This window comes from Hemicordylus capensis, chromosome 1 (genome assembly GCF_027244095.1).
Source record: "Hemicordylus capensis ecotype Gifberg chromosome 1, rHemCap1.1.pri, whole genome shotgun sequence".
NCBI classification, from domain to species: domain Eukaryota; kingdom Metazoa; phylum Chordata; class Lepidosauria; order Squamata; family Cordylidae; genus Hemicordylus; species Hemicordylus capensis.
Window position 1 is genome coordinate 225,376,345 of NC_069657.1, and position 27,273 is coordinate 225,403,617.

The 27,273-nt window shown below is 43.3% G+C and overlaps 1 protein-coding gene across 3 annotated transcripts in view; it reads right to left on the reverse strand.

The window, feature by feature from the left end:
* The window catches only part of PLEKHM3 (pleckstrin homology domain containing M3), a 129,565-nt gene that overhangs the window by 34,821 nt on the left and 67,471 nt on the right, over positions 1-27,273 (reverse strand). For all 3 annotated transcript variants that reach the window (XM_053282784.1, XM_053282783.1, XM_053282786.1), the window contains exon 6: positions 20,488-20,551. In XM_053282784.1, the coding sequence (XP_053138759.1) occupies positions 20,488-20,551 (64 nt within the window). The remainder of the gene's footprint in view (positions 1-20,487; positions 20,552-27,273) is intronic.

The window sequence follows — 27,273 nt, forward strand, 5'->3', positions numbered from 1 at the left end:
GATGACGAATGGGAAAATGAAGGCAAGAAAGGAAGTTCACGGGAATGGCTTGGGTGGCTGCCACGGAATGGAAATGCTGAAAAGCGTTCATGATGGCAAGAACATCTGCAGCAGCAGGAAGCAAGGATGTTATTGCTAGCAGGGCAGACTGGACATCTGTTCATGTTGCAGGGCAAGGTGATGCTCTCCGTGTGTCCTGCTATGGAAAGATTCCCTCTGGCTGGTGGACCGTAAACAATTAATAGAAGGGCACGGTGTGAAGGCGTGGTTCAAGGCCATGACTCTGCTACTGTTATAATCAACTCTGCCCCCGGTCAGTATGAGAACTATATATTTTTTTTAAGTTCCTTCCTTAATTTATTCAGGGAATGCAGGTCAAAAGTCTAAATTGGTTAAGAGGAAATTATGTCCAACAAGTATGAGGAAACACAAGAAACAGATACATTAGTGATGGAACATAATCTGCAAGTATAATATAAACACACACGCGCACACACACCAGGGCCTACACAAAGGAGATCTGAGCTACATGTCAATAATAACCATGTTCAGTATGAAATTATTCAGATTTATTGTAGAGCCAAACAGGCCAGAACGATACATTATTTAAGAATAAAATATACATATTTGCATTGACATGCATCATTTACATGCTATACCAAGAACTCAGCACAGAGGATTCTGCAGGTTGCTTTAAGGCGATTTCCAATCATTTGGAAAGGATGTGTGATAGGGAGAGGAGAGCAAAGTGTATGTGTATGTTGAGGTAGAAATGGGGCAGTAGTGGTGCATCAGTAGGGTAACAGGGCACCAGACTTTCAGTGAGTGGCCAGTGGCCAGGAGGTTTATGAAAATTCTGTCCACTGGGCGGAGCAGGATTTTTGCTGACTGCATGCTATTTTTTCTGCAAAAATTTGCATCTAGCTAGGCAGGTACGAAAATGGAACAGGTGCCTTGACCAAGCAATCAGGTGGTCAACTGTAACATGAGCACGGCCACTGAGTGAATCCCTACTTTAAAAAGGCTATTCTCATGAACTCGTCGGCAGGTGGGAGGGCAGGGTGGAACTACCTTCCCCCCAAGATGATCTCCAAAGTTATGTTTGGTGCACCACTGCACGCCCACATGATCCATGCTGCTTCATGCAGCGCAAATCTCTGTAGGACAGGACTCATCATCCCGACCTCCAGGAATCCCAAAATGCACCGCTCCATGAGTACAGTGCATTGGGCGATTCCCCTGGGAGGCAGGGGCTCTAGGCACCCAACTCTGTGTATGCTCAGGCTGCATGCAGCCCAAGCAGACACATGATTCTGTCTCTGGGGTAAAGGGTGCACTCATACTGTTTAACCCAAGTAAACACCCGGGTACAAAACCCAGGCTTGTGAGGGGGGCCATGCTGGATCAGGCTTGGTCCTGGTGCTGCACACAAGCAGCCCTACCCAGGCAGGGCTTCCCTAACCTGGGTAGGGCTGCTTGTGTGCACAGCCTCAATGTGTGTAGATGTGGACAGTAAAATCCAGTGCAAAACTGGAGCATATTTAGATAATTCAAGAAGAGGGCATTTGGAGGTATGTGGATTTTGTTAATTATTGAGCTTGGAAGAGGAATGATACACTGCTGTTGAATTTATTGTACAAATACTTTGAATGCTATTTTATTGAGGATGATTAATAGGAACCAGTGTTCCCTCTAACAGGGATGCCCAGATGTTGTTGGCTACAACTCCCATACTCCCTAAGCAAAGGCTACTGCAGCTGGGGATGCTGGGAGTCGTAATCAACAGCATCTGGGAATCCCTGTTAGAGGGAACAGTGGTAGGAGCCAGTATGAATTTGTCAAGAACAAGTCATGCCACACTAATATCTCAACCCCTTTTTTGGACAGAGTTACTAGTTTAGTAGATCATGGCAATACTGTGGACATCGTGCATTTTGATTTTACCAAAGCATTTGGCAAAATTCCCCATGATATCCTTCTTGACAAGTTGGTAAAATGTAGGTTGGATGATGCTACTGTTAGGCGGATTCATAGCTGGTTGAACAACCATACCAAGTGAATATTCCTTAATAGTGCCACATCATCTTGGAGGGAGGTATTGAGTGTTTTGGGCTCTGTGCTGTTCAACATGTTCATAAATAACTCAGAAGAGAGTTGAGAAAGTAGAGGGGATGTTTTTCAGATTTCTAGATGACACAAAGCTGAGGTGGGTAGCTAATACCTTTGAAGACTGCCCTGAGCCATTTTGGAAGGGCAGTATAAAAATAAAATAAAATAAAATAAAATAAAATAAAATAAAATAAATAAGGCAGAATCAAGGTTCAATTTAATCTAGAGAGGCGAAGATGAAGTGGAAAAATGAAAAATGTGAAGTCCTGCATTTGGTTATACTGCTCGGATATAGTGCTTCTGAACATGGAGGTTTCATATAGTAATCATAATAGTTCCCAGCTGCTAAAAAATTTTGACCATCTTAGTTACTGGGGGAAAATTAGTTGCAAGTAAATGTTGTGATAGCTATATGGGATCTCCATGTTCAGAAGCCGTATATCTGAGTACTAGTTGAGAATGCTATGTTAATTTTTAAAGCAGTGTTCAGATCTTTTTTTATTGGCATGAATTATAAGCAGCATGTTGGACAAGATTTTTTTCAGTTTAAAGGGGAGGTGTCAAAGAGGGAAGGAGTGTGGTTAGGCAATGAAAAGGCAGTACCAAAGGTGTGTCAAAAGAGGGACCAATTATGCTCTGTTGTCCAAGGGCCGCTCCCCCCCAAAAACAACCTGATCCTGGTCCTGTCTTGAGTCTGGTGTGGAATGTACTTACCTATCAGTTACTACTAATGAATTGCAATTAGCTGGGTGGCAAGCTAACTCCTCTATGGCAGAAGCAATGCTCACTGATCAGAAACACTTACAGGTGTTCCTTACAGAAATAGTACATTGGCAAAATGCGTACAAAGAAGCTTCTTTAGAAAAGGCCTGAAGGAAGTCTCGCTGAAAGCTGTACTATGCAAAGAATGTTATCTCTGTATTTCCACAGTGTATTAGGCATACGCCTAATACAAAGTACAACTAAAATGCTAAATCACTACATGGTGAGAACTTCAGGAAGGAAGAAAACTGGCACAGGAGGAGGTCAAGACTGCATCTACTTGTTCAGAACTAGGCGGGACGTGGCTGCAATTGTGCATTTTGGGACTCTTGTAAGGGGCCAGCTTAAGTCAGTGCAATTTGCCACATCTGAGGGCAGGATTGTACCCTCAAGAAGCTTACTAGCCCACCATCTTAATCAGTCACGATGATATATTCAGAATATGCTAAATGTTTTGCAATTGTTTTTTTATTAATCTCTTGGGCAATTCAAATGGTATGCTTGCCACAGGAAACATTCCATGCTGGGACTGTTTTCTCAGGGCCCTGAGAGATCAGGCTTACAAGTGCCAGTTGAAAGGGCCAGAGACGCCATGGGTCGGGCAGGTCAGGCCACCATTGCGGTTCAGAACAATGTGCAAAGAACAGGGCAAGGCAAGAGACAAGGCCAGAATCAGTTTAGGCAGACCACAGATGATCCAGAGGCAGGTAGCCACAGTTAGACAGAGAGTCAGGTTCCAAAAAGCAGACTGGACTCCAAGGAGCCAGAAGCAGGTACAGAAGCAGGCCAGTAGGGTTGCCAACATTTCATTGCCAGAATGAGGGGCACAAATTTGTGAGGGCTGGCTAGCGGGGCTGGGAACTGTATGCAGTGGCAATCAAGAGCCTGACTAGCATTGACCTATATGTAATTGAATGATATGCTATTGTATAAATGAGGGACAAATCCTGTCCCTATAGGGACCAACATTTCATCCCTGAAATGAGGGACATCCTGTGTAATGAGGGACAGTTGACAACCCTAATGGCCAGAGCTAAGCTGCAGGTTGAATCCAGATGAGACAGCAGTCAAGGTGAGGCAAAGCAGTCATTGCTACTCACACTGATGGACAAAAGGAAGCACTTTCCGCACACAGCATTAATTAACTTGCAGATTTGGCTGTCACAAGATCTGGTGATGATCACTAGCTTATGTGGCTTTAAAAGGCAATGAGACAAATTCATGGAACAAGTCTATCAGCGGCTATTGCTCTTGATGGCTACTTCCAGGTTCAGAGGCATACTGAACATACCAGTTGCAGCGGAGCAACAGCAAAAGAGGGAGCAAGCCTTCATCTCCTGCTTGTGGGCTTCTCAGAGGCACCTGGTTGGCCTCCATAGAAACAGAATGCTGGACTAGATAGCCAGCAAGGCACCTACTGGTTCCCCAAATTACCTGGCCTGGTTGGTCAGAGGAGCTGCCCTCCCCTGCCTGGACATTACCTGGGTGGTGCTGTGGCCCAGCAAAGATCAGGCCAATGTCTCCCTCTATTTGAGAGCTGCCCAAGTGGATCAGGGTGTAAGGTACTTGAGTCTGACTGCCAGATTCCCCAGTTCAAGCCCCCTGGCTCATTACACAGTTCCACAAAATGACCTGGAAGTCAATCTCCACATGAATTATCCCAATGGTTCCCAAACTGGAAGCCTCCAGATGTTGCTGAACTACAGCTCCCACTATCCCCAGCCACAATAAATTGTAGCTGGGGTTGATGGGAGTTGTAGTTCAGCAACATCTGGAGGCTCCCAGTTTGGGAACCACTGAATTAGCCAATGACTTGCATGGAGGCTCTCCATGCTGATGTGAGCAGTGAAAAGTGTGTGTGGCAGTGAAAAGACACACCCTCTGTGGTGTGCATGTGAATGTATGTGAACATTAGTTTTCAAATCTTAGTCTCGCTATGTGGTCGCCACCACACAGGACCATGTCTAGCAACCATGTTATATGTTGTCCAGAATGTGAAAGGACTTTTATTTGACAACTCTTTTTGATGTAGAGAAACTGAAGTGGAGGGATAGACAAACAGCACAAAGCTACAGAGGGTTCACAGCTGAGCTGACACTTTAACCTGTCCCCCTATCAACTGAACTAATGTTTCAGCCATGAGTGGACTCTGCTTTCTCCTAAAGGACTTATTTAATGTACAGAATTGCTGGTCAATGACTGAAATAAAGATACCTATCTATCTTTAATTTATAGAATAAGCAGGTTTTTTAAAAAATCGAAAAAGTTAGCCAATTCAAGGCCAGGCATCTAAAGATAAAACATGCGGGCAGAAATAAATGAGTAGAATATAATATCCTTGGCAGGTAGAATACCAAATTTGACAAAGATTATTACCTAACAGATATTCTTGTCTTTACTAATGATTTTACCTCAAGGCAGCTAACCTTGAGTTAGATATCTCCAGGAAAAGGCAAATGTAGTTCAACAAACAGAGGTTAAGCCTGCATTTACCCTAATTTTAATGAGGCGGCACTGTATTGTGTGAGGTTGCAGGTTACGGTTAATAATTGAAGCTAAAGAGGTTATAACGCCTACATACCAAGGTGCTGTTGCCACTGGCCAGACAGTGTGAGTCTGCCAATCTCTTGTGACCCCACCCTTGAAAATCAGCATGTTAATCATTATCATCATATTGACGATAAGGCTCTTTATAAGTCAACATGGAGGCTGTAATTTCAACCGTCCGTCCACGATCTGAATTATTTCTGTGAAGATAACATTAAGAAACACTCCTCTTAGAAATACTGGTTGGCTTGTCAACTCCTTTGTTCGTCATGGGAGTGTCGAATTTAGAAACGCACTTGACAATATTTACTGCCTAGTAAGCAGAGCTAACTTTGGGCATCAATTCTGCCCGTGAGTGTCAAGCAGTCACCTCTGCCATAATGTTGGCATTCTAATAGGCTAGGAAAGAGGGACCAATTGCCAACCACCCATTCCTCCCCTTCTTCCAGACCTGAGTCGGGGGCAGTGGCTGCAGATGACAAAATAATGTATGTGTTTATAGAGTTGCATGATGGCGGAAGTGAAAGGATTGGGGCAGCATGAAGAAGGGTGCTGGGTTACAGCCATGACCCTAATGGTGCTCCCCATTACCTATGGACAGCCTAGAGCAGGGGTTCTCAGTTCCCCAGATGGTTTTGGACCACAACTCCCATCATCCCCTGCTACAATGCAGTGTGGCTGGGGATGATGGGAGTTGTAATCCAACAACATCTGGAGACTCTACGTTGGGAACCCCTGACCTAGAGAATAAAAATGAAAATGAAATGAAAATGAAAAACACAACAGTCAAAGATTGAACAAACCCCAACCATTTCTAGCAACACCTCTGATTTGTAGCACTGTGGTGCAATAGATAAACTACTGGTTTGGATAGGAGATGATCAGGTTTTTAGATTGTGAGCCTGTTTGGAACAGGAGGCCATTTTATTTCTCTCTGTGTGTATAAACTGATTTGAGAACTTTTGTTGACAAGCAGTATATAAATAAATCTTTTTAGTGGTAGTAGTAGCGTCTACTTTGTACCTCAACCCAAAAGCTATTGGACTGGCCTTGGAGCAACTCACTATACAACATCTGTTCTACAAGCTGCCAGATCATTACAATGCATCAGGCACAAGAGAGAGCAAAAAGCATTGTTTTTTATGTGAGATTACTTTTTTGCGAGAAAGGATGTTCTCATTTTGGTCTAAACACCCACTACGTCTATATTACATCTATAGTACAGATTAAATAAGATTTAGTCCACTAAAAAAATATTGGTTGGTATCCAGACCTTGAGTGAAGCAGCATACCAACAGAAACAGGGACGTAACTGTCATTGGGCAGATGTGCTCCTCCCCGCCGCCCCAAGAACAGGGGCCGTTGAGGACCCTTCACCTATTGCTCTTCTACTCAAATTGGATTTTCAACTGATTTTAAAAGAGTTTTTAAATTGCTTTGTGTTGTATTTTGTACTTTCTCTCCCCCCACCCCACTGCTCTCTTTTTGGTCTGTTATGATTTAAGGTGGTGTGTTTTTATTTCATGTTCTAATGCTGTGTTGTGAGCCACCCAGAGAACAATGTGTTATGGGGCCAAGGCTTCCAATCCCCGAGTTGTGACTTCAAGTGGTATAGTCCTGATGAGACCATGCCATTTTCCTCATGAATATCTGAATTGACTCTCACGGTACCATTTTAAGGCATTTGTGCATGGTGGTCTTGAATTTCACCATATGTGCCACTTTAAAAAACAGAACCTGAAGAACAATAATGAGCCTATTTATGGGTGGCCAACAAACTTATTTCCTGGGACTGCTGTCTTTGCCTTTTAAGGATCTCCTTTAAAAGACCAGGGGTAAAAGAGGAGTGTTTAAGGGAACTAAACTTCAGCCAGCAGCCTGATGCTTAACTTTGCTTACACTGGTAGGGGATCTCACAGTGTAGCTATGTCAACCTAGTAAAAGCTCCTAGGAAATGCTTCATCCACACTACTGCTTACACAGTCTTATAGCTCCAGGTGCAAGAGAGGCAACAGAGGAGCCCTTCATTATTCAGGAGTACTTTAATTCAGTTTCCAGTTTTCCATGGCATAAGTCCATCATGGTATAAACTAAAGGCGAAAGCAAGTTAAAGCATCCGTAGCACAACGTAACTGGTTGTGCAAATAAACTCTCTTACCAACAATTTCACATGACTGCCTAAACCGCAAGTCTCCACCCTCCTTGTGCAGTGTCCTGAAAAGATCCACTGGCAAAAGACACACTCATACAAAGCAAACGTGTTCTCCTTGGCTCTTGGGAATCCCTTCTAAGCCTATTGCACTGTGCTAAACTCCCCTGCCGATTAAAAGGCATTTTCTTTTATAAACAGGAACCAAAAGGTGGCAGCAGGGGTGGGGAGAGGAGGAAGAGAAGCATCCATACTGACAACTGATAATGCAACACCAGCTTCTCCCTTGTAAGTCGGAAGCAGAGAGTTTGTGGTAAAGTACGTGGCAGGGAAAGAGTCCCAACCAATGAACTGCTATGTCTGCTACCAATTCAAAAACGCAAACCAATAAAACAGTTCACACGATCGAAAATTGGGTAGGACAAGTATCCTGCCCAGCTTTGGGAGCTGTGTACTCTTACCAGCTACACTCATTCTGCCCGGCTCCCAGGAGCCTCCCTGTTTGCAGTTGCATCTCCAGGCTTGGAGATTGCATTTTGGATATGCTCAGGAGCTGCACGGCAATGTGAACTCTTAGTTTATGGTACACATGGGGACAGGTCACTTAGCTGGCAGCTGGCTAGTCGCCCCTAGATTTGGCTGCAAACAAAGCAAATTGGAATGGGGATCAGATGCACCCCCTCTCCCTATGTGGGAGCCCCAACTAAGTAGACTTCAGAGTTAACTCTAGCAAGTTAACTGGCATCCAAGGCCTCTCTAATCTTAGAGTGAGCCACCTCACTCCCCTCTCCTTTCACAGGAGATGACGACACCCTAAGGAGCCGATTATGCCAAGCAGGAAGAAAAGTAGCGAAGACAGTGAAGTAATGGTCTCCCCACCACAAAGGAGATGAGTCAGTGACGTAGACCTAGAGGTGTATTTTATTGACATTATTGATAGGATTACTGGAGAGCCCATCCCGGCATGGATTTTTGCACACTGGCATAGTCTAATTTTCATCACAAACAGCCTTCCTTGCAAAAGGCCATCCCCTCATTGTGACACCCAGGAAAGAGCGATCCAACACAATGCATTCCGTGCAGGCCCAGCCTGACCCTTCTAATCAGCAAAGGATGTGCCCCCAAGGCATGTTTTGGGATATAAGGATCCCCACTTCCATGACCCAGTGGGCTCTCTTGTGCTCTACACTGGAGACTCCAACAAAGAACCCCAGCAAGCAATCTTCGTGTTCTCTCATGCCTTGTACTTGGGACTCCATTGCAACAAGCACTCTCTTACGAGCCACTTGGGATTCCATCCAGCAACCTTCATATTTGGGACTCCACTGAGCATTCCATATGCTCTTTTGCAACCTATAAAAATCACTATCTGGATTGGTCTTGGTGCCAGTCTCCATCCAGTTTGCCTCGCACCCATAGCAGGCTGGACCCACAGAGAAACTCTTCTCGTGGGCATCTCCCCCTCTACTAATCTCCACAACTCTCCTGCTTCCCCACCACGCTGAGGTGCGAGATTCTGGAGCCCATATGTCCTGTCGTCCAGTTCAGGTGAAGGTGAATGCCTGCCCCACTCTTGGGCCCCCATCTATCTCTTCATTAAATCCAACCCCATCTCTCTCTCAAGCCTCTTTGTGTGTGAGAGGAGTGGGTAAGGCAGCACCATCCTACCCAGCTCTAATACCCAGCATTTTAACAAGGCAGGAGGAAAAGCAGGCCTCCCCAGCTTCTCTCTCACACACAATTCCTCATTCCCCCCTCCTCCTACCTGGTTGTTTCCTCACACATGATTGAAAATTGGGAGCGTGCACAGCTCCCAAGCTGGGTAGGATGCTTGTCCTTCCGAGTTTCCGATCATGAGGACTGCCTTAATGAGTTACACTGGTTGGCTGATTGACTTGAATATACAGTTGTATACATAACTTTATTTTATAAACACATGTACAGTTAATTTTTTCTAAAGTGGCAGGAGCTTTGGCAGCAGTTTTGATAATCCATTGAAATGCTTTAGTTCAGACTACTGAGCCAACAACATTGTCCGGGCCAGTTGATATATACAGTTTTATAATGTTCTTTTATCGTGTTCACTTATAGGATATGATTGTTGTAATGACCATAATGGTTTAAGCAATCAATATTTCTCAGTATAGGGAGCAATTACAAAATATATAGTTGTGTCATGCTTTTGCAGAAATGCAAGAGTTGTTCCCACATTTGGAGCTATGAGAAAATGTAAGTGTAAAGAACAAATGTTTGCATTTTGTCTATAGCCACTACGCACTGTTGTTTCAAAGAGAATACAAATCATTTTTTAAAAATATCACATTACTAAGACAAAAATCAAAAGCACTACTTTTACCATAGCCAAATCTCTTCTCCAAACACATATTTGTTGCATTTACATGTTACCTTTTAAAACAAACTCTTAAAAGATCTTAAACATACAATAAAATATCTTCACGTATTGTGTGAAGTGGTTCTAGAGGAGAAGTTGTCTTGGTTGATGCTTGGCTATTTGATGCCATCTTGGCTGCCATCCCATAGCATCTCTCCCTCTGTTAACTGCTGATGCTAAACAGTGGTCGGTCTTGCAACCACTAAACATAGGCTGAGCTTGTCAGCAGCTTGGAAAATTATATATACAACTAGAAGTACCGACTGCTCTGGAAGATTGTTTTCTTTGTGTCTCATACCACTTCAGCTGGGAAGGCCAGGTATACAAGAGCTTTCCATATTCTTTATGGACCCTTTGTTTCTCATAAGGGCAGGCCTGGGGAATTATGAGCTGGAAAATAACTGAGTTTGAAATGGCCTGCCAGATGACAATACCTAAAGGGAACAATGCCGATGGGGGGAGAATCCAAGAAGGATAACCAATTTGAGAAGAAGCTACAACTGCTGAAACAACAAGAAGGTGCAAATGGTTCTCCCCACTAAAAAAAGAAAATTGAGTGTGTGGTTTTTAAAAATACTCTAACAAAAAGAAAACTAATTTTGGTAATTTCAAGTGGAATATGTTTGGCTTGGCAACTCCAAAGTTAGTGGGAAAACAAGTGGTAAGCCAGGATATTATGCTGAACCTTCGCAATGATGGTGTCCTTCAAGTCTGCTGCCCAAACCAACCTGAGCTCAAATGTGTTTAGAGCAATTTAAATATATCCTGGCTGACCACTTGCTGACAGATCCCACTGAGTTCATGTCAGATTGAAAACTCCTCAGCATGGAGTCTAGATTACCATCTCACTAATTTTTCTTAGTGGGCTTTCAAAGGCCTACTCTAATCAGTATGAATCAGTGATGCTTCAAGTGTGGCCCATGGTGTGCTTTCAGGTGACCAAAATATGTGGGTGGCCACACACCTAAATCCATGATGCAGACAGGAGAAAATGCTGAAGGCCTGTTTCCGCGCAAACAATGTCAGACAGCAAATTGCAGCTCAAGGAATTTGCTCTTTGCTGAGACAGGGAGGCCCCTTCCACTGGCCTCTGAAACAAGGTGAATGTTATAGCAATTGTGTTCACTGACTTGGTGTTTTTTTTTGTGTGGTTAACATTAGGAAAGGTGGGAAATGGATAAGAAAAGTAACATTAACTCCTTCTGCACCTGAATTTCCTAAACTTGCAGGATGAAAGTGGAGAAGAAGCATTTGGTCGGCACTCAGTACAGCTGTCTCAGGATGTGGATGAAATGGAGTTTCAGTCGAGGAGGCTTTCAACCAGCCTCCCACATGGCTCCACAACTTAAAATAAACCAAGTTGTTCTGGTAAGAATGAATCTGCCTACTTTCCTTGCATTATACATTTAATTGATAACTACCGTCTTCACAAGTCAGCCCACTTCAGCCTTAAACGTTCACACATCCGCCATCTTGAATTGGGGTGGATGACATTATCACAAACGATGCCGTTGAGGTATCCTTATATGACACTCACTACAACTGTACCAAATTTGGTTCAGATAAGTTAAGACAATTCACGTTAGCCTATTTGCACCTCAATTGTTCACGCGTCCACAATCTAGAATTGGGGTTAATGACATCATTACAAACTAAGCTGTTGAGGTGCCCCTATGTGTCCCTATAACTGTACCCAATTCGGTTCATATTGGTCCGGGCATTGAGAAGTTGATGGGTGGGGACACACGCACACACGGACACATATACAAAATGCCAAATGATCTCATAAGCTTACTTTCCTTAAGGAAAGTAGGCTAATGAAAATAAAAATGAGGGGTTTGCAAAGAACCAGTAAACAAAAATAACAATCAGCCATAGCAAAGAGCTTCAAAACCACTAGGCTGTTGTGGTTAAGACAATGCCATCTCTATGGCATAGAGTACAGTTCACACAAGAAAGACATGGCCCCCTGCACACTTGACCTCATTTGACTTCACCAACCCTATGGATCAGATACTCTTTTTACAGCTGAGTGGATTAGTGTTGGTCAGCTAAAGAGAAAGAGTTGAAGACTTGAACCCACATCCTTCAGCCTAAACCAGCATGCTATTTATGACACCTTTGCAAATAGTCACATAAGAACATAAGAATAGCCCTGCTGGATCAGGCCCAAGGCCTATCTAGTCCACATCCTGTTTCCCACAGCAGCCTACCAGATGCCTCTGTGAGGCCAACAGGCAAGAAGTAAGGGCACACCCTCTCTCCTGCTATTGCTTCCCTGCAACTGGTATTCAGAGGCATCTTGCCTCTGAGGCTGGAGGTGGCCTATAACCACCAGACTAGTAGCCATTGATAGACCTGTTCTCCGTGAATTTGTCTAAGCCAATTTTAAAGCCATCCAAACTAATGGTCTTCACCACATCCTGTGGCAGAGAATTCCACAGATTAATTATGCTCTGTGTGAAAAAGTACTTCCTTTTGTCGGTCCTAAATCTCCTGGTAATCAGTTTCATGGAATGACCCCTGGTTCTAGTATTGTGAGAGTTGGAGAAAAATTTCTATCTGTCCACTCTCACTAAAGGTAAAGTGTGCTGTCGATGTCTACTCCTGGCAACCACAGAGACCTGTGGTTTTTCTTTAGCAGAATACAGGAGGGGTTTACCATTGCCATCTCCTGCACAGTATGAGATGATGCCTTTCACCATCTTCCTATATCGCTGCTGCCCGATATAGGTGTTTCCCATAGTCTGGGAAACATACCAGCAGGGATTTGAACCGGCAACCTCTGGCTTGCTATTCAAGTCATTTCCCTGCTGTGCCATTAGGTTGCTTCCACTCTCTTTACTCCCTGCATAATTTTACACACCTCTATCATGTCTCCTCGTAGTCACCTCTTTTCCAGACTAAAAAGCCCAGATGCTTGACACTTGCCAAGTCAACTGTGATAAAAACCAATCTCTTTATGTGATTATGCACAAAAGGCTTAATAAAAGGCTCCCCACCCCATTTTCAAGCTTACTTATAAACATAAGGAGGCTAGTGAACGTTTTGGTGGGCTAGTAATTTTTGTGAACTTGTCTATGAACCTTTTATTATAACATACAATGGACTCTCCTCTGTCAATATCAGTAATTCTCAGAACAATTACATTTCCTAAAAACTAAGCACTTCTATCCTTCGCAGTAATAAGTAGTATCTCCTCATTTCTGTATTCCAGAAGATTGGCACAACCATAGAAAATGAAGCACTCAGAGATTCTGTAAATTGTACAAAAGCCTGTTTCTTGAACAAACCTCACTCTAGTTTAGTTTCATGTTTATGAAATGAAGGAGGGTTACGGTGAACATGCTCATGACCAATGGGGAAAGGTGATCCATCATTACACTTGTTTTTTCCTGTTCATTAAATCTGAATGCTCCTAATTAGCTATCTTGCCTGCTAATGCCTCTGTGATCAAATAAAGGTGGGGAACGGGTACACATTAACTGTCTAGTGAGGTCAGATAGCTGAACCTGCTGTAAATCTAGTTGCACTCACCAGACTGTATGATGGGAGAACTGTGGTTTTTTTGGGTTTTTTTTTTTTTAAATCAAAGTATCTTTGTGTGACTGGAACAAAAACTCCGACCAGTTGTTTCTTTGACTAAATATAAGCCCTGCTGTGGCGCTCTCATTTGTACCCATGGCGCTTTCTGAATCATGAGAGGAACAAATGGTATTACTAGTAGTTTGACAGGTTTCCAAAATTAAGTTCCTCTTGCTTCACACCTTCCCCTTTGTACTGCACCATGAAGCACAGGAGCATTAAAGGCTATTATGTAGTGGATTTATCTTAGATTGTCCTATAATTACACTGCAAAAACTACCACCTTGGGCAAAACACCTGCTCATACAGCAGCTTTTAAATTCACCTTGCATCTCACATTCACACAATTTCACTAACCCAGGGGAAAGCCAGCTTTCATTGAAGTAGAATTGAACACATAAAGGACATATTAGGTCAATTCAAACACACTTTCATGGTCTTCAAAATGGAAAGTGGCACCTATATCACAACATCACTTTCCACTGCTTTATTTATTAAATCTATAAACTCACCTTTTTGGTCCATAACAGGACTCAGATGAATTTTCTGGACAAAGAAACAGAACTGATCTCTTTCCTATCCATACTCCCAAATATGAAATAACTGATATTTGAAACAATTCTCCAAAAGGAAGATAAAAAAGAATGTGTATTGTTTCCAAATATTGCTATGTATTCCTATGCTTAACAGCAAAGTCCTAGGCTGACAAGGGCATCCACCACCCAAATAAAAATAAATATGCCTAATATCACACTGAAATGGCAAATATGGTATTTAAAGGGGAGGTGGTGGTTTAATAACTGGCCCTATCTAGCCCCAGCACAGTACCTCCAGTGGCTGTTGCTGGTATCTGTCTTATCTTTCTTTTTTAGATTGTGAGCCCTTCAGGGACAGGGATCCATCTTATTAATTAATTAATTTATTTATTTATTCATTCATTCATTCTCTATGTAAACCGCTTTGGAAACTTTTGTTGAAAAGCGGTATATAAAATATTTGTTGTTGGGTTAAAAATCCTGAGGCATTCCTACTGCAGGCATAAAGCTAGTAAATAGAAGGTTCCCGTAGCCCTGTTTTGCTTCAAAAGTACTTTTTGGCTTCCAGGTATATGTCCATGAGGGTTGTGCAGACCTCAGGGACATATTCCCAGAAGTCAAAGGTGCGTTTGGAGGGAGGGAGGGAGGGAGAGAAGCAAAAATGCCACCCTGCCCCATGTACAGACTCTGCTACTCAGCAAGATGCTGGCTGAGCCCTTACACAGACTCTCTGCAAGGGCACAACTCCTGCTGCGCCTAACACAGTGCAGGATGTCAGCCATCAGATGTGTCACTGTGACTTACATGTACATACAGAGAAACCTTGGTTTTCTAGACTAATGGGGAAACGAAGAGGTCAGTCCACCTCAGGCATATGCACAGGACAGTGGTCAAGAGCAGAATGAGGAAGCAAAATGGATGAGCTTTCGGTTTTGCAAATGCTGTTCAGAAAATCTGAAATATTAGGGTCCAGAAAATCAAGGTTCCTCTGTATATCAAAATATGCTAGGATGAAAAGCTGTTTATCAGCTACTGTATTTTATCTTTATATTTTTAAAAAACAAAAAACCTGTATTGTAACTTGATACATTATTGTCCATCAGTTCATATAACATATCTGAAGTATGAATATATAATAATTATTTTATACACCATCATCTGCAAATTAATAATGTTTTTTTAAAAAAGTATGCCATTAGTTTGCAGGACCAAGATACAAAAAATAATAATGTGTGCATATGCTGAAGGCTCACAGCAAACACAGATGGTTTAAGTAGAATGAGTATCAACATAATAAAATTTTTTTGGGACTAACCTTATTGGTTAAGTATGGCTAACTTTCATTGTATCAGTGTGAAAAAGGTCTAGATATCTACATGATGTTGACTGCTATGCTGAGTGCCAAAAATGGCTCCAAACACAGAGGCTGGGTAGCCACCATGGAATACTGAAAAAACTGTTCTTATTTAAAATAAAAACAGCATATTTCTAGGGATTATGCTGGGGTTGGGGGGACTGATACATCTTGATGCCAGCTGTACAAATTAGAGTGGAGATATGGCACTCTACAGAGGTTTTTTGTAGGAAAGGAATGAGACACTTTCATGCAGCAGAGGCCACAATCGCATCCCACACTATGTACTCCCTATTCCTTTGCTCCTTGTTCCCTACTCTATATATGTATTACCCCTCCCAAATTTTTATGAGTCCTTACCCTACTTCTCCAAAATGTGTAGTTAAAAGGAAAGGGTATTTCAAAAAATGGCAAAAAGAACATTACATAAAACTATTTTTGCATGATTTGGTTGCATTCTAAAAAATCAGAATTTATTCAGATTGAAAACAGTGAAAAAAAATTGTGGATCACCCCACTTCTTGAATAAGGGCCTGGCAGAGGCATCATTAAGAGCATCTTGTCCTTCCAGCCCTATCACCCTTCTCCCCACAAGACACCTTCAGTTTGACAGAAACAGGAAATCCGATTTCAAAACTTAAGAAGCAATGAAATGAGGTGGGGGGGGGGTCGGGGGATGGGAATTGTCTAGGCGTATAATAAGGATCCAGTCAGATTAAAAGCAAAATCCAATTTAACTCATCCCAGCAGCAACAGTAATTGAATTACATGATGAAAGGTTTGGGGTGCAGGGAGGGAAGGAAATAATGTATGAACACAAATAAATCTGTCCGAGGAGCTGCTAAACAAATGAATGTAATATGACTGCTGCAAGCCCCCACCCCTCCCTCCCAGGCCTCCACCCCTCCCTCTCAGGCCCCCACCCCTCCCAAAGACAGTTTGATAAGCTGCTGATTGCTTCTTAACCTCTACTATCAATATTTGGAACTAAGCAGCTTACAAGGCATTGGGTGGCTGGCCGCTAAGGAAACAGACGTCCCCAGATTTAGCAGTTTACTGTGTGAGGATTTGATTATGTAAAGAAGAAGTCAATGGCACATAAGTAAACAGTCACAAAAACTTCTACCCTCTGGGTTCACCTTTTAACAGTGAGCTTGTCCCTATCTCACAACTTTGATGGCAGAGAAGTCACTGTGGTCTCAAATGTGTGTCTCTCTACAGGCGTCTTCTCCATATGGCTGCAACAGTGGTACAGCGTTAATTCTGTGTGTCTACAAACTGTGTGGACAGCGACTTCTGCAATTTTCTGTGCAGGTATTGCAACATCTTCTATATATTTAATTATCCTGGGTGCGCCTTGGAATGTGCGTCCCAGCACCCAGCTGATTGGCTGGGCGGCGGAGGCACCTGATTGGCTGAGGCGCACCCAGGAGGATTGGTCGCCACGGTGGCGACAGGCCCGGCCTGGCTGTGGAGGCAAGGCCCAGGAAGGGGGAAAGAACGTGGGGGGGGGGCAGAAGTGGCGGTGGGGAGGGGAGGCGGCTGGGAGGAGAGGCAGCTAGGCCTGGCAGGGGCCAGCCGTGGTCAGGAAGCAGAGACTAGGGCAGAAGGTGGGGGTGAAGAGGTAACCACCAGCCCCAAAGAGCGCACAGATGCTCTGTGCGGGGTCGGCAAATTTAAATTATAACAACTTAGCATTTCATACACTACTTTTGGAGCATTCAAACCACTTCATAAAGATATGCTCAGAAATTTTTACAATAGCATTGTAAAGTAGACCAGTATAACAATCTCCTAGCCTAGTGACAGATGCAGGGTTGAGAGAAGGATGGCTGCCTAAGGCCAAATAAAGAGTTTGCTGAGGAAGTGAGAGCTGAACTAAGGACTTACCAACTCATAGCCTACCCTCTTCACAACCTATAAGACCTTCCATTGGTAAGAATGTGCCAATCATCTCAGCTGATTTGCCACACTGCCCTCCCTCTTTCTCAACAAAGAAGTTCTGTTAAAAGGGATCACACTTGCCTAACCATTCAAGCAGCACTGTGCCACCATATGAGGCAGTAAAGAGAAGGCAGGTATATTCTTCACAACTCAACTGATGCAATAAAGAATGGATGAACGTTGGTAGGCTAGGGTTGCACAGCAGAAGAGTGTACAGCCTCAGCTTTTTTTAATTTAGAAAAAATTCAGCCATTAAGAAGTCATACTCCAAACAGCAAGCAAGACTGCATAGGGTGCCCTATTTGGACAAAGTACTGCATTCTCCCCCCACCCCCCTGGAACAAACGTTTGGGACCTTGAAAAAAAGTGACATTCTTGCAACAGAAACATGACTTCTAGAGCAGATATGAAGTCCATGCCCTAGAGATTAGTAAAATGATGCACATTTATTACACATACAAAATGTGTTCTGATTGTTCCAAAAGGCCCCAGGGCTGCAGTTCTGACTACTTACTAGGAAATAAGTGCCTCTGAATTCAGTGGGACTTCTTTCTGAGTCAACAAGCATAGGAGGAGGATGTAGGTGAGATACAAGAACTTGCACCCTGTACTGTATTCATAAATGATCTAGAAATTGGGGTAAGAAGCAATGTGGCCCTACTTGAAGGTGACACTAAACTATTCAGGGTACTGAAATCCAAAAAATATGGTGAGGAGCTCCAAAAGGATCTCTCCAAACTGGGTAAATGGGCAAAAAAATGCAGTTCAATTGTAAACAATGTAAACAAACGTAAAGTGATGCATATTGGGCCCCAAACCCCCAGTTTCAGACAGGGGCGCACCAAGGTAATTTGAGTGTCCGGACCAACCAGCTGCAAGCCACCCTCCGTGTGAGGGCCCCCCAAAAAAACCTCCTTTGCGGGGCCCACCCCACAAAAGTTCCACTTTAAACATTCTTACCGTGGCCAAGGGGTGGCTGCAGGGGGGGGGAGCAGAGCAGTCCTTCTCTCACCCCAGTGGCGGTGGGGTGGGAGCAGGAGCGATGCTGTGCCCATCCATTCAGGCCAGCGCCTTTAAGCAAATGCAAGGCGCGCCTGCACAGAGGAGATCGTCACAAGCCCATGACATCACAGGCTTGTGACGATCTCTCAACTGTGCAGGCTCACCTTGCAGTTGCTTAAAGATGCTGGCCCGAACTGATGGGCACAGTGTCGCTCCTGCTCCCACCCCACTGCCGCCGGGGTGACGGGGAGAAGGGAGATGGACTGTTCCACTCTCCCCTGCCGCAGCCACCCCTCAGCCGCAGTAAGAATTTTTTTTTTAAGCGGAGCTTTGGCGGGGCGGGTGCAGGGTGGCTGCCAGAGATCCCCCCGGACCTTGGAGGACCAGACCGGGTCCCCAAGGCCCGGAGCTTAGTGCACCTCTGGTTTCAGACATATACTGATGGGGTCTGAGGGGTCTGTGACTGACCAGGAGATGGATCTTGGGGTCATGGTGGACAGCTCTTTGAAAGTGTCAACTCAGTGTACAGCAGCTGTAAAAAGGCAAATTCCATGCTAGGGATCATTAGGAAGAGGACTGAAAATAAAACTGGCAATATTGTAATGCCTTTATAGAAATTTATAGTGTGGCCACATTTGGAGTACTGCGTTCAGTTCTGGTCACTGCATGTCAGCCAAGGATAATATAAAACTGGAAAAGGTGCAGAAGAGGGCAACCAAGATTATCAGGAGTCCAGAGCACCTTTCTTATGAGGCAAGGCTACAACAACTGGGTTTTTTTTTTATTTTAGAAAAAAAGCAGCTAAAGAGAGACATAATAGATGTTTCTCCCTATCTCACAACACTAGAACTAGGGGTCATTGCATGAAACTGATGGCCAGGAAATTTAGGATTGACAAAAAGAAGTACTTTTCCACACAGCACATAATTAATCTATGGAATTCTCTGCCACAGGATGTGGTGATGGCCACTGGCTTGGATGGCTTTAAAAGGGGCCTGGACAAATCCATGGAGGATAGGTCTATTGCTAGCTACTAGTCTTGGAACTTTTAGGCTACCTTAAGGTTCAGAGGCAGGATGCCTTTGAATACCAGTTGTAGGGAAGCAACAGCAGGAGAGACGGCATGCTTTGGGCCTGATCCAGCAGGGTTGTTCCTATATTCTGTTCGTACAATTAGGACACAGTTCAGAAACTGTGATCTTGGCATACAAGGGGTAGTGATCTCAGAGGGAGGGTGAATAAAAAGGAAGGGGCCAGTTGGTAATGGACTAAGGGTAAATGGAGCAAACAGGGACCTGGGGGAAAGTGGAGGGGAGGAGAAGACTTGAAGCTGAAGAAAAGAGGAACTAATGAGAGAGACAACGGTGTTGGGGTCGGGCTAAAATTTCACATACTGATTGGTCAAGCCTGTGGCCAAGGCTGGGTCATTCAAATCAGAAACATAGCTTGACCACAGCACTGAAGTTCTCCTTTATTGACATCATTAAATCTTGTCCAGACAGTTAAAGGAATTCTCATAATCAATAGTGGTAGAACAAAAATATGCAATTAATGTGAACTGACACTGTTAAGCTCTGGCTTTGATCGCACTTTTGTCAGAAACTTGTTTCTGGAACTGTGCCCACTTCAGGCAGGAAATTTACATAACTGAATGTTCCTCCATACCAGAACATACCCTGCACACAGAAACAGGCATGTCAGAAAAATCGCTAAGCTAGAAGTCTTCTCCTTGAAATGCAAGTTTTCTATGTGTGGCATTCAAAAATACAAAAACAGACGGTGCATTCAGTCTAAAGGAGTACAGCTAAGACTCAGGTTTACCACCTCAATGAGAATAGGCCTTTGAAGCAAACCTGTTCATGTGGAATTCAAGATTCATCCAACAACCATACACAATGTAATTTGTGAAAAGTGTATATACATTTATAGTTTTATTTGTATTTGATTTCTTATTATATTCTTAACTCTGTTTTTCTAAGCCACTTTGAAACATGTTAAAAGTGGGATATATATTTTTAAACAAATCAATAAGTGGGCATTATGTGTGGTTTATAAGTTGAATTAATAACAACAAAATCCAATATCTGGACATGCTGAAGTCGCTTACCTGCTGTAAGTCTGCCAAAGAATACAGATGGATCTGTTGAAGGAGATACTCTCTGGGGAAAATTCTTAAAAGACAAAACAAAATAAGAGTGAGTTTGCATAGTTTTCAAAGTACACAACCTTCCTTGGAACGTGAAAAATATTACATTCTTCATTCATCTTTTGAAAGCTATCTTCCACTTGTCCCCCACATTTTAAAAGATGTTGTTGGATAAAGCAGCACCATCTGCCTTTGTACCATTTTGTACAGGCTGTTCTTTCCTGCTTCCACAGGAAGGATTCATACAGGAAATTGTCAGCAGCTACAGCTCTACTCTTTCATCTGCCTTCGGTCATTGACATATCGCACCAAGGGGAACACCGATGGTTGCAGCACTTCTAGAGTCCCTGCACATCTGTCAACATCATCAATGGTGCTATTTTTCAGGGCAGTACAGCTCCATTGTAAAGCTGCACAAATTATTATTATTATTATTATTATTATTATTATTATTATTATTATTAATTCAATTTCTGTACCGCCCTTCCAAAAATTGCTCAGGGCAGTTTACACAATCAATCAATCAATAAGATTGATCCCTGTCCCCAAAGGGCTCGCAATCGGAAAAAACACACAAGATAGACACCAGCAACAGTCACTGGAGGTACTGTGCTAAGGGTGGATAGGGCCAGTTATGCTCCCCCCGCTAAATAAAGAGAATCACCACGTTAAAAGGTGCCTATTTGCCAAGTTAGCAGGGGTTATTGTAGTTGTGTGATGTAACACTCATCACACAACTGTAGAGGAGAGCGGGTCTTGTGGTGGCAAGCATCAATTGTCCCCTTTGCTAAGCAGGGACCATCCTGGTTTGCATTTGAATGGGAGACTACATGTGAATACTATAAGATATTCCCCTTAGGGGATGGGTCCACTCTGGGAAGAGCACCTGCATGCTTGCATTCAGAAGGTTCCACCACCCTGGCATCTTCAAGATAGGGCTGAGAGAGATTCCTGCCTGTAAGCTTGGAGAAGCAGCTGCCAGTCTGTAGACAATACTGGGCTAGATGGAGCAATGGTCTGACTCCGTATATGGCAGTTTTCTATGTTCCTATGGGCATTCAACTTTACAATGGAGTGGAACTGCCCTAAAGCACAGCTTTGTCAAAAGGTGTTTATAGACTTGCAGGGGTGCCGGCTACAACTGTTGGTGCTCCCTGTGCAGTATATCAACCACTATTTCTACTTTAAAAATAACTTCTGTAAGAACTGCTTCTGTAGGGTCAACACACACAGACAGATCTATTGAGATCTAACTACTCCTGTGCTGTTTCTTGCTGGTTTTTCTTCAAGGTGTATTTTATATAGACAAAAATATTGCAGCTATCTCACATATCATCAAATATAATCATATAGTGGGGTCCCTTGGAAATGGATACTACAATAAAAATAGCACACATAAAAAGCTTTTTCTAAGCACACTTCACAAATATGCTCTCAATTAATTCTTATTGCACTCTCATAAGGTGGCAAGCATTATCTCTACATGACAGATGAGAGCAAACTGTGAAATAGACTGGTGGCTTGCCAAAAGGTCATTCAACAAATTGATGGTGGAGTTGAAACTTGAGCGTTAGTAGCTCAATGAGCCATGCTCTTAAATATGATGCTAGACTAGCTCCCCCTCTGTGCTACACTAAACCTACCTATTTCTGTTTAAGACACCAGAAGTAGTTGCTCAACCTCAGAGCCACAGCCACTGCTCCTCCAACATGAGTTCTCTTCGGATGATTCTGAAGAACACTGGCCAGATCCTTTTAACAATGTATTTAAAGAACCATCACTTTAAAATGTATTTAAAGAACCATCACTGACCAAGTACAACAGTTTCCAGAAGAAAGGATGTTTCAAGAGATGGTTCCAGCAATAAATTCACACTATCTTCCTAGACTCCTGCTATTTTTTTAGACTGTGAGCCCTCTGGGGACAGGGGACCACCTCATTTATTACTTGTTTATCTTCCTATGTAAACTGCTTGGAGAACTATGTTTGAAAAGCAGTATATAAATATCCATAGTAGTAGTAGTAGTAGTAGCAGCAGCAGCAGCAGTAGTAGAAGTAGTGTTTTCATTCTATCCAAAGTGTTGAAAAATGCCAGTACTAACTTTCAACAGAGATTTTTTCTCTCAGAACTGAATAAGCAGATATGTATATCTATTGACAACATTCCTCAGCTTTAAAAATAAAATAAAAACCAAATGACCTAATTTTAAATCTGGAAATAGTGGCATTTGAATGGACCTCTGAGTTTATTTTCACCAGCCATAAGATGGTTGTTGTTTTTGGCTCATCTTTCCTTGGTTAATTTCTTGACAAGCCAAAATGCCCCATCATGTGAAATGACTATATGGATTTTACTTTACATTTGATTAACATTAAACTTTGTTACAAATCTATGATTCAGTTGCTGTCTGGAGATAAATTCATCCTATGTTTGTCAACTGCTACAAAAATAAAGTACTGTACTGTATATTAATGGCAGACAGAACATGCTCCAGACACATGTGACTGATATTCAAGAGTTTGGGGGAAAGTGGTTATTTCTAATCCTCCCAATTATATTTATATATGACGATGCAGGTGGCAACAAGATACATTTTTTCAAAAAGGCCAGTTAACAATAAGAGTACATTGATAAGTTGGAACCATGTGTCTTATTTTTGTATTTTACATGTATTTGCAAATATTGTTTAAGTAGCTGCTTTTGGGCGGGGGGGGGACATCAATTTTGCAGGGAAACCCAGTAATAAAGTGGCCCTGCCCTCAAGCTAGCAATTGGCATGGATGTGGAAAGATATCCCCAAACTTCCTCTGCTTCAAATGGAAGAAATCTCTAATGCTTTCTCTCTCCATCTCCCAAATATGAAATACAATGACTACAAGTGGACTACAAGGGAGTACAGTAGAAGGAATATACTTATTCCCATTACCATGGAAACCGGGACCAGGGGAAAGCCAAAACAACAACAAAGGCCTGTCCCATTTTTTTCGGTTTTGTTTTTATGGAACCCATATTTGCTGTGGAAACATGCCTTACTGGTTTGTGATGGAAGCAAACCGCAGAATAACCAAAGACTACAACTGACAGCAGCACTCCAAGTGCATTAAGGCGCTCCGCTCATCGAAATCAAAGGGAGCAGAGGGCACTCAGTGCCATGAAGATCATGCTCCTAATGGACAGAACCAGTTGCATCTAGGGGCTGAGTGCTTTAAAGATAGCATTATGAGCATGTTCAAGGTCAGATGGAGGTCAGTCCAGACACGGCATTTTAGTTCAAGATAGGACTTTGCATGAAGCAGCACCAGCAAACAGTGTCTTTTTATTCACACTGAGAAATCAGTTTAAATCTTGAGAGCCACAGCACTGCAAAAGTGCTTGGTTTAGAAGGAAAACCTGACACAGGAAAACTGCTCTTCCTTTGCTGTGGTGCTGGAGCAGATTTGTAAATACCTTACAACATACAAATGGAACACTGAAATGACATATGTAGACAGAAATCACAACAGCTGGAAAGGGGGACAGGCTGCTCTGATGAAGGAGGAAGTGGGGGGAAAGAAGGTATTCTCAAGAAGGTATTATTATGATAGTTACCTCTGCCAGGGATGTGCATTAACAGTTCGTGCACTCTCTCAGGTGGCAGGGGGACTGCCTTTAAAAGAACGGCTAAGGCGCTCCTTACCTGTTTGCCCCCGCCCCCCCCCGGAGCTCGGTTTCTCAAGAGACGCACAGGGCTGAAGCAAGCATTGGCATGCACATGGTCAGCATACCATGCAAACGGCCAGTGCGCGTGCAGTGCCGACATCAAAGCAGGGCCACAGGATGCAGCACTGCGTATCTTTTGAAAAAGCGAGTGTTGGTGACGGAAAAGCATCAGGGTGGGGGCGTGCAGGTACCCGCTCTTTTAAAGCCCCCCCCCACCAGCTGAGCCAGTTCGAATACCAGCATTCGAGCCAGTTTGTCGCTTCCTTTTGGAAGTGTCAAATTGGCTCGTACACATCCCTAACTCCTGCTAACTGGGCAAAGAGGCACCTTTCAAAGTAGTACCTCTCTTATATTTCTCAGGGGGAGAGCAACTCTTGCGATTCATTCCAGCACAGCATCCCTCTCTGTTGCTGAGGTTTCCCTTGGGCTTCATTTTAGATTGTGAGCCCTTTTGGGACAGGAACAATGTACTCATTCATTTTGTGAGGTAAACCACTTTCAGAATTTTTTGTTGAACAGTAAGTAGCATATAAATATTTATCATCATCATCATCATCAGGTCCTGAATTGGAAAGAAGTCAGTGGGTAAGTAGTATCTCCTGCGGTAATGTAAGGAGGTAGCACCAAAAGGTGAAATTCAACAGCAGAAACAGAGCCTCTAAAATGGTGCATTTTGAGTCACTGGGTTTAAACTGCTCAGTCAGAGTTCACGTAGGTTCCTAGAAGTTCCACTGGCCTCAGTCGCTAGACAAATTTTGAATATGCAGGAGTTCCTCAGATTAGGAGTCAATGTGGAAGGGTTCCCTGAAGTTTTAAAGTCCAAAAATCACTGCAATACAGTGTCCTGTCTCAGAGTAACAACACTAATTCCAGATTAGAAAGCCCAGAACACTGTCTGAAGAAATGCTCTCTTCTGGACATGCAAAAATATTGGGTAGTAGTTAACCTGTCTAAGGAAGGAAAGACCAAGCTAGAGCTACTTCTGGATGAACCACCTGAAAAACTGATAGCATCAATCAATACTGATGTAGGCTCCTGTCTAATGGGTTGGGAAGGATTAGAAGGCATTCAATCCAGTCAGGGCAAGAATCTCAGTGCCACATGTGTCAATTTCTTTTCCAGTGACAATTGTTTGAAGCAAAACAGTAATGTAAGATAGAACCAGCATTTCATCCATCCTCACCTCTTAGCCTTATCAGGTTATATATCTGCACAAACAAAAGGTTATCGCTTACCAAACAGAACCACAGATAAGGTTTTGTTTTCTGTATTGGGACGAAGTTGCAAGGTTTGTAGCTACGTTACTTTGCTAGCAATACATACTCTCTGAAGGCATTTAAGAGACAGTTTGTCACCAGCTCTAAGCAATTTTTCTCGACTGAATTAAACACCCTGACAGCTTGGCTAAAACGACTGCAAACAGACCTGCCTAAGCCTATGCTAAAAGTCAAAGTACAAATGTGATAAGCACAGAGTAAATTCCCCAGTTCACACTGCAGCTCAAAGAAATCAAGGCAGCTGGCAGGAAGAGTAAATTAATCAAGTGTTCTGGTGGCAATGAAAGATATACATAAGATTTAAGTACTCATACAAATAGGCTGGCTAGGCACCAGGTTTTAGGCAACAAATAACAATTATTTATCCACCTGTTTTTACATGATTTAAGCATCAAGAAAACTTATTTATTTTATTTATTCAATTTATATACCACCTGATTCCAAAGGCTCTAAGTGGTTCTCAAGAATAAACACAATAAGGACAAAATAATACAAACTGTTAAAACAGCAATTTAAAACATTACTACTTTTACTAAAGTAGTAAAGATTACTAAAAGCCAGGCTTAAAAATGTGTCTTAAGGGCTCTTTTGAAGGCTGGTAAAGATGTTAAACCACAAACGCATTCCACAGCCCAGGAGCGACTACAGAGAAGGCACGCTCCCAAGTCACCGCCAGACGAGCTGGCGGCATTTGGAGACGGACCTCCTCGATGATCTTAATGAGTGGTGGGGATCATGCAGAAAAAGGCACTCTCCCAGGTAACCCAGCCCTAAGCCATTTAGGGCTTTAAAGGTAATTACCAGCATTTTGTATTTTGCCCAGAAACCTCTTGATAGCTAATGCAATTGTTTTAAAACAGGCATAATATGGTTTCTCTGAGAAACCCCGGAGACAAATCTAGCCGTTGCGTTCTGGACCATCTGAAGTTTGCGAACTATACACAAACACAGCCCCAGGTAGAGCTCATTGCAGTAGTCAAGTCTAGAGGTTACCAGAGAATGCAGCACCGCAGTTCTGAGATCATCATTATCTTCAAGGAATGGTCTCAGCTGTCAGGGGCGAACGGGTCACCACTGGGCGGAGTGACTCTCCCTGCCTTTTAAAGCAAGAGAGCTGCTCCTGGACTCACTGCCAATGCAGTGGGGCCAATCTCCCTCCCAAACGGGGCCGCACAGTCCCGTTTGAGAGGAAGACCATGCTCCCGTACCTGACGTCCCTGCACCATGCCCCACACACTTGGTGTGGCTAGCCAGCCCCCTGCGTCTGACATCAGGCACAGGGGGCGGGGCCAGGGGGCCACGGCGGTGGCTGAACATGGGCCACCGCCAGCCTCCCTCTGCGCCTGGCAGCTGTCATATCAACCCAAGGTGATAGAAAGCACTCCAGGCCATAGCCGCAACCCGAGAAACTAGAGTAAGGCCTGGGTCCAGAAGCACTCCCAAGCTATGTAACTGTTCCTTCAGTGAGAGTGCAACCCCATCCAAAACCAGAATATCTATTATATCCCTCAAAGTATGACCCCTTATCATCAGTACCTCCATCTTGCTTGGATTGAGTTTCAATTTATTATCCCTCATCCAGTCCACTACTGGCTGTAGGCAGGCATTTTGGGGTGTTATGCCATTTCCCGATGATGATGTCATGGAGAAATAGATTTGTGTGTCATCAGCATATTGATAACACCCTACTCCAAATCTCCTGATGATCTCACCCGGCTGTTTCATGTAGATGTTAAAAACCATCAGAGATAGGGATGCCAATATTCCTGC